General features: G+C 38.0%; 1 protein-coding gene across 4 annotated transcripts in view; it reads left to right on the forward strand.

Moving 5' to 3' along the window:
* LOC137627725 (uncharacterized) overlaps positions 1-19,350 on the forward strand; it is a 245,881-nt gene that overhangs the window by 156,017 nt on the left and 70,514 nt on the right. For all 4 annotated transcript variants that reach the window (XM_068358992.1, XM_068358994.1, XM_068358993.1 and 1 more), the window contains exons 10-11: positions 6,514-6,634; positions 16,878-17,165. In XM_068358992.1, coding sequence (XP_068215093.1) covers positions 6,514-6,634; positions 16,878-17,165 — 409 coding nt within the window. The remainder of the gene's footprint in view (positions 1-6,513; positions 6,635-16,877; positions 17,166-19,350) is intronic.

The raw sequence follows: 19,350 nt of genomic DNA on the forward strand, positions 1-19,350 counted from the left end.
ATTTTCCGACAAATAAACATCTAGAGGAATCATTACTCTGTGATAGTTCCTTAGTACGTAGTAATTTTGAAAGAAATGGGAAAAAACGAAAAAGTGGCAATCGCAGGAAAATCGAACACATACTTATATATACACCATATCTGGCTAAAAATAAAGATAGGCATGGGTAGCCAGATCATCTAGAAACACTTTCCAACACTATAAAAATACAAGTTTTGCGACACTACTTGCCAATTCCTTACGGTAACATGACTAAGCAAAAAAATGCAAAACAAATAAAAAGGGGCACTCGCGGAAAAATGGCCAACATTCTGATATACGGCATTTCAGAAAAAAAAAATTCAGCCACGTACTAGGCAAACCATCAAGGCACATTTTCCGACAAATAAACATCTAAATGAATCATTACTCTGTGATAGTTCCTTAGTACGTAGTAATTTTGAAAGAAATGGGAAAAAACGAAAAAATGGCAATCACCGGAAAATCGAACACATACCTATATATACGCCATATCTGGCTAAAAAAAAGATAGGCATGGGTAGCCAGATCATCTAGAAACACTTTCCAACACTATAAAAATATAAGTTTTGCGACACTACTTGCCAATTCCTTACGGTAACATGACTAAGCAAAAAAATGCAAAACAAATAAAAAGGGGCACTCGCGGAAAAATGGCTAACATTCTAATATACGGCATTTCAGAAAAAAAAAAAATCAGCCACGTGCTAGGCAAACCATTAAGGCACATTTTCCGACAAATAAAAATCTAAATGAATCATTACTTTGTGATAGTTCTTTAGTACGTAGTAATTTTGAAAGAAATGGGAAAAAACGAAAAAATGGCAATCACAGGAAAATCGAACACATACCTATATATACGCCATATCTGGCTAAAAAAAAAGATAGGCATGGGTAGCCAGATCATCTAGAAACACTTTCCAACACTATAAAAATATAAGTTTTGCGACACTACTTGCCAATTCCTTACAGTAACATGACTAAGCAAAAAAATGCAAAACAAATAAAAAGGGGCACTCGTGGAAAAATGCCCAACATTCTAATATACGGCATCTCAGATAAAAAAAAAGACATGCACATGTTAGCCCAACCATCAAGGCACACTTTCTAACACATAAACATGAAAAAAAAATCAATAATATACGGCAATTCCTTACTACGTAGTAGATTTTTACAAATATTGAAAAAAAAACAGAAATTGGCAACCGCAGTTAAATACCCAATTTACCAATAACTACGTCGTATCTGACAAAAACAAAGTCACGCATGGGTAGCCAGATCATCTAGACACACTTTCCAACACTAAAAAAGCAAAAGTTTTACGACACTATTTGGCAATATCTTACGGAAAAATGATTTGCAAAAAAATGGAAAAAAAAATGAAAAAGGGGCACTCGCGGTAAAAGGCCCAACATTGTAATATACGGCATCTCAGATAAAAAAAAAAAGACATGCACGTGTTAGCCCAACCATCAAGGCACACTTTCTAACACATAAACATGAAAAAAAAATCAATAATATACGGCAATTCCTTACTACGTAGTAAATTTTTACAAATATTGAAAAAAAAAACAGAAATTGGCAACCGCAGTTAAATACCCAATATACCAATAACTACGTCGTATCTGACAAAAACAAAGTCACGCATGGGTAGCCAGATCATCTAGACACACTTTCCAACACTAAAAAAGCAAAAGTTTTACGACACTATTTGGCAATATCTTACGGAAAAATGACTTGTCAAAAAAAATGAAAAAAAAATGAAAAAGGGGCAGTCGCGGTAAAATGGTCCTCGTGGTGATGAACGACATTTTAACTAAAAAAAAAATCATGCACATGGTAGCCAAACAATCCACCAAGACTTTCCACAACTGATAACCTATACAAGTTGCACCATTCTACGACAATTTCATAATACGTAATAACTTTGATAATTATGCAAATTACCTTAGAAGGGTAAACTCGGTCGCGCTCGACCCCGACGCGTCTCAGAAATCGGGGAATGAGTACAGCTACAGCAATGCACATCTGGACACTACTAGAGCGTGTAGGGGAGACACCTACTGCAGGTCGATCACCCACAAATTCAGTCACGGGGGTGAGTCACGTGAGAAAAACCTCTTTTTTTTTTTTACGCCCGGGGTCGCGGACGACCCACCGTACCTTTCCAGGGTTAAGATATCTCAGAGGGACCGGGTAAGATAAGTCAGGGTACACTTGAATATAAGAAAAGAGAATATTTTTAATAGTTAAGATATCTCAGAGAGGTCCCGGGGGGGCCGGGTATTAAACTTAAGTCAGGATGCACTTAAATGTAGAATAATGATATGTAACAGTAATCCTAGAATATAAACCTCTGAGAAAAAATTTTAGTTCCGTATTATGATCATTTCAAAGTGAATTGTCCATGGCGAAAGATACAGTTTCCCGTCCATAATGTAGAAGAGTAGAGTCGTAATATTAAAATGAGTCCCGTCAGACCCGGCAAGCAGTTGCGGGGGGCCCGGAGGCCTAGCAATCTGTCGTAAGACATTCTCATTAAATTCAAACCTTCATAGCAAGATTCCCCAGTAACGGGAGAAAACAGGACAGTTCCGTGACACACGGGACGGATGGGAAAACGGTAGCACAAAGCACTCAATGTTAAACTGGTAAGAACTAATCATAAAGGAAATTCCGTAGGTTGCTGAACATACTTGTATCCTAACAAACACAATAACTCTCCATATCCGCTGGTAAGAATTAATCATAAAGGGAAGTTCCGTAGGTTGCGGAACATACTTGTATCCTAACAAACACAATAACACTCCATATCCAGGGTGTAATTTAAAATAATACGGATTCCGTCGAGTAGGGAAATAATAAAATTGCAACCCAGCCGAGCCTAGTTTTCTCTCCCCTCCGCTGATGGCCAATCAGGGCGGCGGGGAAGAAAACGGGAACGACCAGGTACATGTGTACTGGATGAAAACCCCGGGGGCAAGTCTCGCCACCCACTAGTGAGTCATAATAAATCCCCGTAGGGATGAGGGGGAGGGGAAGGTGGTGGGAGAACTGAGGTACGAGAAGACTCGGCCGTAGAGTTAAACCACACACACAATGAACAGTAGGGGAGGGACCCCTGGGTTGGGGGTGGGATAGTGGGGAAGCGAGAACAAGTCCGTGAGGGGGAACAAGGAGATCACGTGATAAAATAAGACAGCAATACCAACCTGTCCGATATAACTAAGTACATAAAAGCCTGGTTTGTAATCGGATACGGAACAAACAGAGATCATAACGGAACAGTAATAATGATCAACTAAATATCAAATAATGTAAGCATTGAACTGGAATAAGCATGCGTAAAACAAATCAGTAAGAGAGGGACGCAGGAGTTGGCAGGGGGGGTATGACGAGGAGCCTGTAGAGCGGGTGAGACGCTCTGATCAGGGGTACCAACTGAACCTACTGCGGATAGATGCCGTCAATAAGATGCTAATAACTGCCTCTCGTAATAAAATATCCGTGTCTCGAGAGTCCCACTCGAACTAAATAATGATACTAGATGGTAATCGTAGCATAAACAATGATAAATATTGAAACTGACAATAAATAAGGCATGAGTGAAACCAACTAGACTAAGCCCGAAGGCAGGCATGCCAACCGAGAACAAGCTATGATGAATAGATGATCTAAAATTAAACTGGATCTAAAAGATTCACAATAAAAATAGGTGTAATGGTGAAATAACTCCAAATAATTTTCGAAACAGATAACGATCAGTAATGAAACTCACATTGTGAAACGTGACGAACGAGCAAGGGAGGGGAGTGCGCCAAAAGACCTCGGACGGTCGGAACATCGAGACAATAACACTCGAATAATTAACAATAAAAGGCAATGCTACCTCCCAAAGCTCAAAACTCATAGATCTGGTACTTAACTTTGATGGGGAGACCTGAGAGTCCGACATCAGAGCGAAAAGCGGAGAAAACAGCAAAGAAACACAAGACAAAAAAAACGCGAGACGTATCCAGTACGGGTGCTATAATAGGAGTGAGTTCACTAGCGTGGGTTGGGTTGGTAGTAGTAGCTTACGCAGCATAGATGTTGAACTGCACCTTGCTGTTTCAGGGATTTTGAAGAGGAAATCTCTTAATTGGTGCGAGGTCTCTGGTTATGATTTATCTCGCCCTTGTAATATATCGACACCTTATATAGGTGAGCGAGCTGGGTTCAACCTGGCATTCCTATGCAATTTTTCTCTGGTAATATATAGCAGTTATATACCTTAGAAATGGTGCTTAAGGAGCATTTCAATGGGCGGCACAGGTTGAGCCCCGAAATAAGATTTTCTGTATGTGCGAAGCTGTTCAAAGTCTGTGAGTCAAGCACCACAAAATGTATCAAATATATTTTCCTTTCAAGTATAATGGTAGGCTTACGTATGGTGCCTGATAATAAATGTAACCAAACAATATTTACCTTACATTTTATTAACAGTTTCAGAATAAATAGCCTATTTGAGGAAAAATTTCATTTCATCAATGAAATCACATATTAGCCATGCAAGTCCACCTGACAAAATGTAAAGAGAGTTGTGATTGCATTAACAGAAACCTTCATTTTTATTTAACCTATAGATAATTTTAATGGTAGTGTTAATGATTGTACATTAATGGTAGTGTTAATGATTGTACATAGAAGCATGATTTTTGTTTAGGACAGTATATATAAAAGCCTAATTTTTTCCCTGTGGGTGTTCAAGGCTTTCACACATAGACAGGGCTCATTTAACGTTGATGAATTGCCTAACTTTTGGTGAAGAATCAGCAATAGTATTTATCATATATTTTAAACAGCATAGTTTTGCTTTACAAATATTTGTTTTTGTGTAGTGCATGGTATATAAAGGCTTTTTTTTTTTTCTCTCTCTCTCTCTCTCTCTCTCTCTCTCTCTCTCTCTCTCTCTCTCTCTCTCTCTCTCTCTCTCTGCTCACGCATGTGTGTGCCTGCAACAAAAAGAATCTTAGTTCACATTGGCAACCTAAGTTTAACAATAAGATTAACATGACACTTGTTAGTTGCGGTGAGCACTTCCTCGCTTCAGGTGGTACAAGAAGCAACAAGAAAACACAGCATTCAATTATACCAGCTGATTCTCTCTCTCTCTCTCTCTCTCTCTCTCTCTCTCTCTCTCTCTCTCTCTCTCTCTCTCTCTCTCTCTCTCTCTCTCTCTCTCTCTGACTTGCATATATAAGAAGAAACCAAAATCTTTGTTTCCTTGAAAAGTCAATTAAATAGGGCACCAAAAAATTATACCATGTATAAATCCATTTCAAATCATAGCTTGAAATGCTCCATCTGGTTTCATTACCAGACCACTGTTTTTAGGAGACATCATTGTATTCTAGAAAATTGCGATTATTTATAGATTTAATTATGTTTTGATAAAATGTTTTTGTTCTTTTGTTTTAAAATTCTGAAGTACTGTATTTTAACAGTCGAGTATTACTGCCACCTTTTTGTTTTACTTTGGGCTGTGATCAGATCAACTGATGTCTATGGTCGTTTGTTCAGATTTCCGGAATATACATCCGAGAGGGGACGATATGCGTTCATACAAATACAGTAACAGAGTATTGTTTATACTATTCCTTAACTTATTCAAAACATCTATATAGTTGATATTACATAAGCACCAATATGTTATAAACTATCATATTTTTCATTTAGTACATTTGTAGCCATTATTATTATCGCTCAGATTCATTCTCTCTCTCTCTCTCTCTCTCTCTCTCTCTCTCTCTCTCTCTCTCTCTCTCTCTCTCTCTCTCTCTCTCTCTCTCTCAAATTAAATTTTTATTTGTTTATAAAGTTTCAGTTAGGTACTAACTGACAAAGCTGGCAATATTAAAATTTCTCAATCAACCCAGGTGGATTATAGCAGTCATTTAGGGCACAATAAAGGTATTTGGGCAAAACGGAGAGTGTAAAACTTTTATCAGATAACTTTAAATAGTGTTTACTGTAATGGCTTATACATTTTACTGGATGTACTGTACACAAAAAAAATTTTCATAGATACAAAAATGTTTATTGTATAATACTATAGAAGATTGTGGGAAAAGGTAATGTAGATAGAGGGTGGTTTAATATTAGTATGGGGGAGGTTTATAAATGTTTAAAAGATAATTAAGTAATAAAATGAATAGGGTGTTACTACATTGCAGCTTTTCACCTATAGTATTATGGAGGGGCCTTGAGCTAATTATCAACAATAGATGTGGGAATACTGTATGGACCACTTAATGAGTATTGTGAGAGACTTGAGTGTTTTGTTAAAATCCTGTGGGCTAGCTGTGTAGCAGTAAATATTTTTGGCTTAGTTCAGTGGTTTGATCAAACTTTTTATAGCTAATTGATAATTAATGTTAATTTGATAGAAATACTGTATATTGAAATTTGGTTACTGGGTATCAAATGATTATTTTTTATTTCCAATTTCATCAGAGGCAGGGTGGTCAACAAGGAGTGTTTGGCTGCATTTGCTTTTCCTGGTTACTTAAAAAGAGTTATGATTAAAGAAGACACTTTGCCTGGCACACCGAAGTGTTCATCTTCTGTTATACAGGTTAGTATATTGTAGTATTGGCATTTATAGAGGCAAGATTTTGATTGATGTGCTGTACTATTATGTTTGATAACTGTAAATCATATAATTGATATTAATACCTGCTCAGGAACAACCCTAGTTGGAAAAATAGGATGCTATAAGCCCAAGGGCTCCAAGAAGGAAAATAGCCCAGCGTGGAAAGGAAATAAGGAAAAGCTACAAGAGGAGTTTAAGAACAGTAACAGCATTGTAATGAATATTTCATATATAAACTATAAAAACTTGAAAATAGCAGGAGGGTAGAATTTTCAAAATAACAAGACGATGAGAAACGAGATAAAATAGTGTGCCCGAGTACCATGGTCTTCCACTGTCTTGGGTTAGAGATCTCTTGCTTGAGGGTATCAAGCAAGAGATCTCTAACCCAGGACAGTGGAAGACCATGGTACAGAGGCTATGGCTTTAACTAAACTGTGCATGAATCATATTTTAATTAATCTAACTTGAGAATCATGTGCTGTTCATTCTATCAATGGAATATCAAGTCTGATAAAAAAAAATAAAGAATTGTACCAAGATGTGTGCAAAGTCTTTGTTCCCTTAAAGATGCGGAAGAGGAATACATATTGGTAAATAAACAGTTACCTTCTGGATACCTCATTTTTCTTTTGGAGGACGATATTAGAATGTATGGCTTTAGAGGTTGATATATCATATCGACTAATGTATTTTATATGTTTATATATTTGTATACACACACACACACACATATATATATATATATATATATATATATATATATATATATATATATATATATATATATGTCGTCGTCGGCGCCCACTCGTGTCCGAGTATTGGGTTCTGTCGTTAGCCATCAGCCTCTTATCTATGGGGTGGGTGCTTGTGTCTGATGTGGCTGTTAAGTCCTAGTCTGTGGTGGAAGAGTCGCGGACAGTGTTCACAAGGGAGGGTAGGTGGTGGGCGGGGCTGTTCTAATCGCTCTCTCCTTCTTCTTCTCCTGGCCTCCTCATTTTGTCTCCTCCTCTCCTCGAAGTCCACGGTGCCATGGTGTACTGTACTCCTCCAGGTTTTCCTGTCCCTGGCTGTTTCTTCCCATGAGGAAGGAGCGATGTCAGTTAGAGCCAAGGTGCGCTTTAGTTGATCTTTATAGCGCATTTTGTGGGCTCCTCGTGGTCTGGTGCCCTGGGTCAGTTCTCCGTAGAATATTTTCTTTGGGAGCCTAGATGGATCCATCCTATGCACGTGTCCTATCCAGCGGAGGCGGTGGTGGATGATGGTGGCCTCCACGCTGGTCAGCGAGGCACGTTCTAAGACTTATATGTTGGTGGTGTGGCTCTCCCAGGGGATTTTCAAGATCTGCCTCAGTTTCATTTGTTGGAAGCGTTCTAGGTTTTTAATATCGTTTCTATATAGCGTCCATGTTTCACATGCATACAGGAGCGTGGAGAGGACTACTGCCCTGAACACCATTATTTTGGTGGTCATTGTCAGTGCGTGGTTGTTAAATACGCGGCAGTTGAGTCGGCCAAAGGCGGAGTGGGCTGCCCTGATCCTGTTCTCCACGTCCTTTTTGCTTGTGGGAGCTGATGTTAGGATGCTCCCTAGGTAGGAGAACTGGTCCTCCTGTTCTAACGGTTGGTCATTCACTGTGGTATTGAAGTTTGAGAGCATCAGTCCTGGTGGATGTTGGACGAGGGTCTTGGTTTTATCTGTGTTGACTTGCATCCCAAAACGTTCGTAGGCAGAGTTGTATGCATCAGCTAACGACTGCAGGTCCTCTGCCGTCTGACCTGGGGTGGCAATGTCGTCAGCATACTGCAGTTCTCGCACTGCACACAAGGTGGTCTTGGTTCTGGCGCGGAGTCTGGTGAGGTTGAAAGCGCCTCCATCCATGCGGAAACGTAGGTCGACTGAGGGTGTGTCTGGGGGAATCTCGTTGAGCATTGCTGCGGTGTATAGCGAGAAACACGTTGGGGCCAGAACACAGCCCTGCTTCAGGCCGCCGTTGATGGGGAATGGGTCTGAAAGAGAGTTCTGGTGGCAGACTCTCCCAACCATTCCGTCATGGAGGGCACGCACCAGCTTGACAAAATCGGGTGGGCAGCCATATCTTTTGAGGACTAGCATCTCGTATTTTGATTGGTGGTAGGAAGACAGTCTCCCAATTGGGGATGTCGAGGGGGGGTCGAGTAATACCTAAGGTAGGGAATGTCGCTATTGGCTCAAGAGAGTGGTGTGATTATTTCATGGTAACATAAAAGGACTGAAATAGCTCTTACATATTCAGAAATAAAGGCGAGAATCCCAAAAATTTTATTGGTTGGTTGAAGACAGGAGGGAGAGATGCTAATATTAGGGAGAGGAGATTTAGTGAAATTTACCCAAGTATAAACCCCTGTGATATACAACCATGTGCTATACTCTTTTGTAGCTTATAAAAATTATTATAATAATGATAATAATATTAATAATCATTATAAGGATAATAGTAATGGAGATGACAGTATCCTGACATTACCGTGTGTATTACCAGGTATGTTTTCACGTAGATTGACGTCAAAGAAGTGAAGTGGTTAAACTAAATTTACTTTTATTACACAGACAAATAAGTTCAATAACAGTATGGGTTGGTGAAAGTAACTCATAAGCATCTAAAATACCAGCCAGGAAATCCATTAAGTCATGAACAGGCACCTTGGTAAACAACGAAGTAACACCAAGGTAACTAATCTGTGGTTAGATGCTAAGGATCTATTTCAACCTTAAATAATAAAATTCAGTTGATGTTTGCAACAAATTATAAAATGTTAACTCAAATTCTGAACATAGATTACCTAGTTTTGATGTTTCCTCTTTGTTTACCAAGGTGCCTGTTGATGATTTATTGTATTTCTGTCAGACATCTTAGATGCTTATGTGTTACTTTCACCAATCCATACTATTATTGAACTTTTAATCTAGATGAAATTCTTCAGTGTGGTCCTCCCATATTGTTTATTTTGACAATGATTTTGGATATTTATTTAAAAAAAAAAAACTTAATCTCTATGAATTTGTTTCAATCATTAAGGGGGCTGTCTGGAATGCCAATATATAGGGGTATAGGAAGAAAAAAAATATCCTGAAAAGATTCACGAGCTTCATATGTCAATGGAGAATGCGTATACGAAATATTTTGTCAAAATTCCTCTTACTTTCATTAGTGACAGGGTAATTAGTACAAGTAACTCGATAAATCATTAACATTGTTCACTACAAGAAAATGTAATAATTCTTCTGCTATTGTACATTTTGATAATCATTACATTTCATGTAAAAGAAATTGTGAGCAATGGCATCTATATAACTTTCACGAGTTGCAGACGATGTATTACAAGGTAAATTACACCATTTGCCCTTCAGTCCTACCACAAACCTCAGAGAGAGTACTTGCCTGAGTTTGACCTCTGACATTCACTCATTTTTTCGTTTGTTTTTCTCTTTCAGCAAGAATTTTATCATTTTAAAGAGGAAAAGACAATTCCAACACCTTGCTAACATAAGAAAGAAGAAAATTCTCTCTATTAAGAGTTCAGAAGAGGGTAATATCAGTAGAGAGAGAGAGAGAGAGGAGAGAGGAGAGAGGAGAGAGAGAGAGAGAGAGAGAGAGAGAGAGAGAGAGAGAGAGAGAGTGTGTGTGTTTGCTGTCGTTCATATACTGAACTTATACAGGGTTTCAAATCTACTGGTGAAAGGGAACAAATACTTCATTTTACTCCTAATTGGGTATTCGGTAGATTTTAGTAGTCAATCGTAGCTATAGAAAAGTTAAACGTTCAATCTATGGCTCTTGTATTTCCGGGGAAGTAGTGAATGTAAAAGTATATTGGAAAAGTTGAAAAGTATGAGGTATGAATAATTACATAAATAATATGAGAGAGAGAGAGAGAGAGAGAGAGAGAGAGAGAGAGAGAGAGAGAGAGAGAGAGAGAGAGAGAGAGAGAGAGAGAGAGAGAGAGAGAGAGAGGGAGAGAGAGAGGGAGAGAGAGAGAGAGGGAGAGAGAGGGAGGGAGGGAGGGAGGGAGGGAGGGAGGGAGGGGAGAGGAGAGAGAGAGAGAGAGAGAGAGAGAGAGAGAGAGAGAGAGAGAGAGAGAGAGAGAGAGAGAGAGAGAGAGACTGGAACCTTGACATACGATTGCCCTAATATACGAATGTTTTGAGATATAACAGAAAATTTTTGAAAAAATATGCTTTGATATACAACGAAATATTTGAGATACAATTTTGCCATGTGATAGTTTTATAGGTGACCGATAGATGGCGTTCGGTCTGTTTGTTTGTTGTTGCTGCATCCTTAACACTTCGTTGTGTAGTTCGTTGTATTTCTGCCTATTTTTCATGTTATTTTGTCTTTTATTATTTACCATAGGTCCCAAAGCTACAGACAAAGCAGGTGATAAGAGAAAAGTCAAGAAAATTATCTCAAAAATGCAATAATGCTTCCAAAACGAAATAGAATATTTAGTGAGAGAAATATGAATGATCTCTCTCTCTCTCTGCCCCCATATACCAAAGGCACTTCCCCCAATTTTGGGGGGTAGCCAACATCAACAAAGAAACAAAACAAAAAGCAAAACAAAAAGGGGACCTCTACTCTCTACGTTCCTCCAGCCTAACCAGGGACTCAGCCGAGTTCAGCTGGTACTGCTAGGGTGCCACAGCCCAACCTCCCACATTATCCACCACAGATGAAGCTTCATACTGCTGAATCCCCTACTGCTGCTACCTCCGCGGTCATCTAAGGCACGGGAGGAAGCAGCAGGGCCTTCCGGAACTGCGTCACAATCGCTCGCCATTCATTCCTATTTCTAGCACGCTCTCTTGCCTCTCTCACATCTATCCTCCTATCACCCAGAGCTTTCTTCACACCATCCATCCACCCAAACCTTGGCCTTCCTCTTGTACTCCTCCCATCAACTCTTGCATTCATCATCTTCTTTAGCAGACAGCCATTTTCCATTCTCTCAACATGGCCAAACCACCTCAACACATTCATATCCACTCTAGCCGCTAACTCATTTCTTACACCCGTTCTCACCCTCACCACTTCGTTCCTAACCCTATCTACTCGAGATACACCAGCCATACTCCTTAGACACTTCATCTCAAACACATTCAATTTCTGTCTCTCCATCACTTTCATTCCCCACAACTCCGATCCATACATCACAGTTGGTACAATCACTTTCTCATATAGAACTCTCTTTACATTCATGCCCAACCCTCTATTTTTTACTACTCCCTTAACTGCCCCCAACACTTTGCATCCTTCATTCACTCTCTGACGTACATCTGCTTCCACTCCACCATTTGCTGCAACAACAGACCCCAAGTACTTAAACTGATCCACCTCCTCAAGTAACTCTCCATTCAACATGACATTCAACCTTGCACCACCTTCCCTTCTCGTACATCTCATAACCTTACTCTTACCCACATTAACTCTCAACTTCCTTCTCTCACACACCCTTCCAAATTCTGTCACTAGTCGGTCAAGCTTCTCTTCTGTGTCTGCTACCAGTACAGTATCATCCGCAAACAACAACTGATTTACCTCCCATTCATGATCATTCTCGCCTACCAGTTTTAATCCTCGTCCAAGCACTCGAGCATTCACCTCTCTCACCACTCCATCAACATACAAGTTAAACAACCACGGCGACATCACACATCCCTGTCTCAGCCCCACTCTCACCGGAAACCAATTGCTCACTTCATTTCCTATTCTAACACATGCTTTACTACCTTTGTAGAAACTTTTCACTGCTTGCAACAACCTTCCACCAACTCCATATAACCTCATCACATTCCACATTGCTTCCCTATCAACTCTATCATATGCTTTCTCCAGATCCATAAACGCAACATACACCTCCTTACCTTTTGCTAAATATTTCTCGCATATCTGCCTAACTGTAAAAATCTGATTCATACAACCCCTACCTCTTCTAAAACCACCCTGTACTTCCAAGATTGCATTCTCTGTTTTATCCTTAATCCTATTAATCATTACTCTACCATACACTTTTTCAACTACACTCAACAAACTAATACCTCTTGAATTACAACACTCATGCACATCTCCCTTACCCTTATATAGTGGTACAATACACACACAAACCCAATCTACTGGTACCATTGACAACACAAAACACATATTAAACAATCTCACCAACCATTCAAGTACAGTCACACCCCTTTCCTTCAACATTTCAGCTTTCACACCATCCATACCAGATGCTTTTCCTACTCTTGTTTCATCTAGTGCTCTCCTCACTTCCTCTATTGTAATCTATCTCATTCTCATCTCCCATCACTGGCACCTCAACACCTGGAACAGCAATTATATCTGCCTCCCTATTATCCTCAACATTCAGCAAACTTTCAAAATATTCTGCCCACCTTTTGCTTGCCTCCTCTCCTTTTAACAACCTTCCATTTCCATATTTCACTGTCTCTTCAATTCTTGCGCCAGCCTTCCTTACTCTCTTCACTTCTTTCCAAAACTTCTTCTTATTCTCTTCATATGACTGACCCAGTCCCTGACCCCACCTCAGGTCAGCTGTCCTCTTTGCCTCACGTACCTTGCGCTTTACTTCCACCTTTTTCTCTATATTTTTCATACTTCTCTATACTATTACTCTGCAGCCATTCTTCAAAAGCCCTCTTTTTCTCTTCCACTTTTACCTTCACCCCTTCATTCCACCATTCATGCTGCCTCCAACAACCTTCTTGCCACATACATCACTTGCAATCCCAACAAAATTTTGTTTTGCTAACTTCCACTCCTCCTCTAAATTACCAGTTTCTCTTACTCTCACCTCGTCATATGCCATTTTCAACCTTTCCTGATATTTACTTTTTACCCCCGGTTTTATTAGCTCTTCAACCCTCACTAGCTCCCTTTTACATCCACCTACTCTATTCCCCCACACTTTTGCTACAACTAATTTTTCTTCCACCAAAAAATGATCAGACATACCGTTAGCCATACCCCTAAACACGTGCACGTCTTTCAATCTTCCAAACATTCTTTTATTTATCAACACATAATCCATTAATGCCCTTTCTACTACTCTTCCATTTGCCACTCTTACCCATGTATACTTATTTTTATCTTTCTTTTTAAAAAAGCTAGCACTTATTACCATCTCTTGTTCAACACACATATCTACCAGTCTCTCACCACTCATTTTCACCTGGTACGCCATACTTCCCAATGACACCTTCTACCTCTCCAGCGCCCACTCTAGCATTTAAGTCACCCATGACAACTACATAATTCCTTCTACCCAGTCCTTCTACACACCTAGTTAATTCATTCCAGAACTCATTCCACTCTTCTTCACTTTTCTCACTTCCTGGCCCATAGGCACTGACAAACGCCCAACATTCCTTACCCAACCTAACCCTTACCCACATTAACCTAGATGATATCTCCTTCCATTCCACTACTTTACCTGTCATCCATTCACTCAGCAATAAAGCCACACCCTCTTTGTAATAAATGAAATCTTTTTTTTCTTTGCTAAATCTCTTTTGACGCTGTATAATCAAGCACCACAGAGCTAAAAACTATAAAATATCGTGTATCGGCGGTAGCATGTCTTATTAATAAGGGAATTATTTGATCCGAAAATTGAGGTTGACGACGGACTAGGCAGGGTTGATCAGCCGATTAGCTAAATCTACGCTAAATCAAATAAATTAGCGAAATCAATGAATGTGGGAAATGTGATAAGGAATGAAAAATAGGAATGGGAATATGTGGAATGAGGGATAGGAAGGCGTTTAGAATGATTAATTAGATAAAAATGACGAATGAATGCTAGAAAAGTGAAGATGAATAAAATCGTGAAAAATAAAGACAACCCAAAGAGTTGGCACGATAGGCCCAGACCTGAAAGTGATGAAAGTCAGGAAAGTGAGGCCAAAAAGGCCAGACATGAAGGTGATGATGATAAGTGTTTACGTAATTAGAGAAAAAATAAATAAAAATTAGTTTAGCAATGTTATTTCATTTGTGTTTATTACGTAGTTATTAATCTACATACGTAAATAAAAAGAAAACAAAATCATACCCTGCCCCCTCTCCCGACCTCCTCTGCCTGCTGGCCTCGCGTCATCTTTCTTTGTGATAAGTAGAATTCCTTTATTTTTTTTTTTATTGATTTTATAAAATTTATCATTTATCACATTACTGTACTATGTTATTTTATCATTATGTGTGTTATTACTCGTTTATTTGTGTATAAATTGTGTACATTATATGTAATTTAGCTGTGTTTTGGTATGGTTTCTTAGAGCTAGAACGAATTAATACATATTACATTATTTTAAATGGGAAAAATGCTTTGAGATACAACTGTTTTGATATACAACGATGGTAATGGGACGAATTAAATTCGCATGTCAAGGTTCCACTGTATGTGTGTGGATGGAAAAGGGTTGGCCTTGCCTGACACAAGCAAAAGAAGCAAGATATTGACCAAAAGGATCTTTGATTATGAGTAAATTATTATAAATAACTTTGTTTTCGTTTATCAATATCCGAAAAGGAACATTAAATTCATAATAATCAGGATTTATTAATATTGTCTTTGTAAAAATACAAAGAAAACTTTGAACGCCCTCTGACATTCACTCATTTTTACGTTTGTTTTTCTCGTTTTCGGCAAGAATTTTATAATTTTAAAAAGGAAAAGACAGTTTCAACATCACCCTAACATAAGGAAGAAGAAAATTTGCTCTATTAAGAGTTGAGAAGAGGGTAATATCGGTAGTGCACACACTCACACGCACAAATACACTGTGTGTATGTGTGTGGCATGGGGGGAAGTCACCTTGCCTCACAGGAGCCAAAAGAAGCAAGATATTGAGCAGAAGGATCTTCATTTATGATTAAATTATTATACATAACTTTTTTTCCCCTTATTAATAACCAAAAAAAGAATAAAATTCATAATAATCATGATTTATCAATATTGTCTTTGTAAAAATACAAAGAAAATCTTTGGACGTCTGTATCTCAAAACTATACTTTTTGACCTTCAAATTCAATAGTCTTCCTTAGTTTTAAAGATATAGTATTGAAATTTGGTATGTAACATAGAAATACATTATAAAACCATGAAATGAAGCCCTTTTTCCAATTTTTGTTTAATTTTTTTTCCCTCCGGATTTTTGGGGTTAATTTTTTTTTTTACCATAATGAAAAACTCGCATCTGGCCAAAAAATTACTTTTAGAAAAAAGCAAACTTTATATTATTGGAGGGGTATATCAGGTCTATATAGGGTAGTAATGCCAGATCTCTGTAATAATTATCAAGGGAGGTGATAGAATTTGAAAAACATTAATTTTCAGGATAAATAGGCGCTGGCGTTGCAAAACCGAAGGTCAGAGGCAAAAATCCTATGCAGTTTGGAGATGTCCTGAGTCACCTTAAGTGGTATGAATGTCAAAAGTCCTGTCATTAAAAATTGTCATTAGATGGCCGGCCCCCTTAATTCATTGGTACATTCTAAAATATATAGAAAATAAAGAAAGTAATGGTGTCTGGTTTTTAGAATTTTTTATAGTTCAGATTGCAACTTCCTCTATGTTGGCCAAACATCCAAGGGCATTTCTGTTAGAATGAAACAGCGTAAGAGAGACAGGGTCCCTTAATAATGTATTTGCCTCCCACTGGTTATGATTTAGTCACAGAATTAGCTGGTCAGAGACGAGTAAAATAATCTATGTTGATGACTATATCCAAACGAATAATGATGAATCCTCTTTAATTACTTGTACCCAAGGTCAAAATTAAATCTAAGCTTTGGTCTGTTTTCCATTAATCCAGCATTAGTCTCTCATCTAAAATCTGACATATGTAGAATTATCAAGAAAATACAGTTGTGGGATCCATTCTCATGTATACTGTACACACAATGTCTTTGTACATGTATTCTCATTGCGAGTCCGTCGATATCACTAATGGAAGAAAGTGCCAATTCAAATAGCCTTTAAATTTTTCCTTTCGTGGCTACAATACATTTTTTAAGCTCATCATGTGTTAGCTTTCGTGATTTTTACACCTATTCAAAAATATTAGTAATTGTTATTTTTAAGCCTTTAAATCTGTTAGCGATATCTAAATGAGATTTTATATATTTAATTTATTGATTTACAATGTTATTTGCATTTACCTTTCCCAGAATCTGACCCCTTCTTCAAGTGCCAATCAGCCAAACGATACAGATGCTACGCCAGATCTTGACATGACAACATTGCAGTCTTCTCTAAAGAATGTAGTTACCTTGAAAAATCTATCAGAATTTGGTGAATCACAAGATGTCAATGTTGGTACTCAAGCTATACAGACAGAATTAAGCTCAGCTTTTGAGCAAACAGAAACTATGTCATTGTGCCCTGATGATGAAGGAAGAATTTCCAATTCAGCAAGTATTGCTGTAGATGTTCAGAATTCAAGAAATGGAAAAGAGGTAATACGTTTTTTGTTTTTTTTTTTCTTTAGGAAATACTTTTGGTTTTCTTTAGGAAATACTTTTGGTTTTAGATCTTCAAGTTATGTTAGTTGATAATTTTGATTAATTTGGTTCCGCAATTTATCAACTAAAAATAAAAAGATAGTGAATTATCTTAGTTATATTGCCATCTGATATTGTTATAGAGAAAATTCATTGTCTTATTACACAAATTTAGAAATGAAGATAAATGCTAAATGGTTGAGATATGTACTTCTATATTTCTATGAACCTCCCCTGATGTTCACATTACTTCTTCAGATGCTTTGTTTAAACAACCTTTACCTGTAACATTTTTAGAATTTTCCCATTTTCTTTCCCACCAATAAATACATGCCTTTAGTAAAGGAAGGAACATTTAAGTGGTAATTAGTAATTAATGTGTCAATGTCTCTGTCTCCTTAGTTTCTCAGTTGTGTTGGTAATGATTGAAAATCTCCAGATTGTTTTTGTATTATTATGCATTAAGATGTCATCCCTGGGTTTTGTTAGTAATTATCTCATGGAGTGTGCATGAGAGCTATTCAGGGGAAAATTCAAGAAAGATTATGCTACTTGATTTTAGTGGGGAAGATGACAATAATGAATGCCTCCCACTATAGACAATTCACAAGTCGGCTAACTTTAGGTAGTGACGAGCTTCATAAGCTCCTGATATAGCTAGCTTCCATTATTAAAATTCAGAAGACCAGTGAATCCTCTCTTGAAAGTGGTAATTGTGGTCTTACCTGGTCTATTGCCAAACCTAGCATAACTTTCTTCCCTATTTGAGTCTAGTGTTAATAGTATTTCTTTCGGTAAAGGTTCCGGAAGTTAGCTGCGCTGTACAGATTCACTCGCAGAGCCAAAAATTATTTATATAGTTGAGACCCTTTGGCTGCTATACCCTTTCAACCCACAATCCTAGTCAGAATCTTAAGACAACTAGATTGCAAGGCAGAAGACCAAGTCTAATCCTTATATCCCTCCACTCGCTAAAGTAACCGCTCCTAGACAACCTCATTTTACTTATATGGATGGCATGTCATATCATATGATTACTGTAAATTTTTATTGGGTGAATGAAGTTTCAACTGATGTCTACCGTTTTCATGTTTCAAATGACGGTATGCCATTTGCTTGCAAGCTTAGTAATCCTCCAAATCTGCTGTAATAGCTACACCCAAAACTTATAACACTCAGCATGGTGAATAGAACTGATATGGTATTGACCCAGATTTAGAGAAAAGCAGGAAATTCCAGTTCCTGTTTAGTCATTAAGACTTCTATGATACAGAGATATGCTGACTTGTATAAGACTCCTCAGTTGCATAATATTGTTTTAAATTTTAATTTGATTTTCAGTCTCCAATGAGTTTTAAGTTGTCTTCCCTGCTGACATTGTTAGTTTTTTGTACAGGAAAAGCAGAGTCAAATTACCAGTAATGGCACTTACGTCACCAGTTATGTCATTCCAGTCTTGGATGGTCTGGGATGCATCTTGGGTATTTATCGAGCTTATTCGTAAACACATCTACGCTCACTCCTGATATATTTCTTAGATGAGCTGCAGCACATTAAATAGTCGCTGCATTATCGATGCTGGTGCGTAGTGGATTAATGTCCTGTGCGCCTTCCTTAGTTTACCTGGTATATTTTTTGGCATTATTAATCTAGCTCGGCTTGCTCTTTCTGATATTTTTAGCTCCATGATGTTTTCAGTAATTCCTTCTATTTGCTTCCATGCTTGTATTATCATGTAGAGTTCTTTTCTCCTTTCTAGACTGTATAGTTTTAAAAATTGCAGTCTTTCCCAGTACAGTAGTCAAGGTCCTTAACTTCTTCTATTCTAGCAGTATAGGACCTTTGTACACTCTCTATTTGCGCAATATCCTTTTGGTAGTGTGGGTACCATATCACATTGCAGTACTCGAGTGTACTACGCACATAAGTTTGTTCAGCTTTTCTTGTTTTAAAGTGTCTGAATAACATTCCCATTTTTGCTTTACATTTAGCCAACAGTGTTGCTATTTGGTCGTTGCATAACATATTACTATTTAACATTACACAAAGGTCTTTAATTGCTTCCTTGTCTGTGATTGTCTCATTATTAGGTCCCTTGTATGCATATACCATTCCTTTTCTGTTTCCATAATTTATTGAT

This window comes from Palaemon carinicauda, chromosome 35 (assembly GCF_036898095.1).
Source record: "Palaemon carinicauda isolate YSFRI2023 chromosome 35, ASM3689809v2, whole genome shotgun sequence".
NCBI lineage: Eukaryota > Metazoa > Arthropoda > Malacostraca > Decapoda > Palaemonidae > Palaemon > Palaemon carinicauda.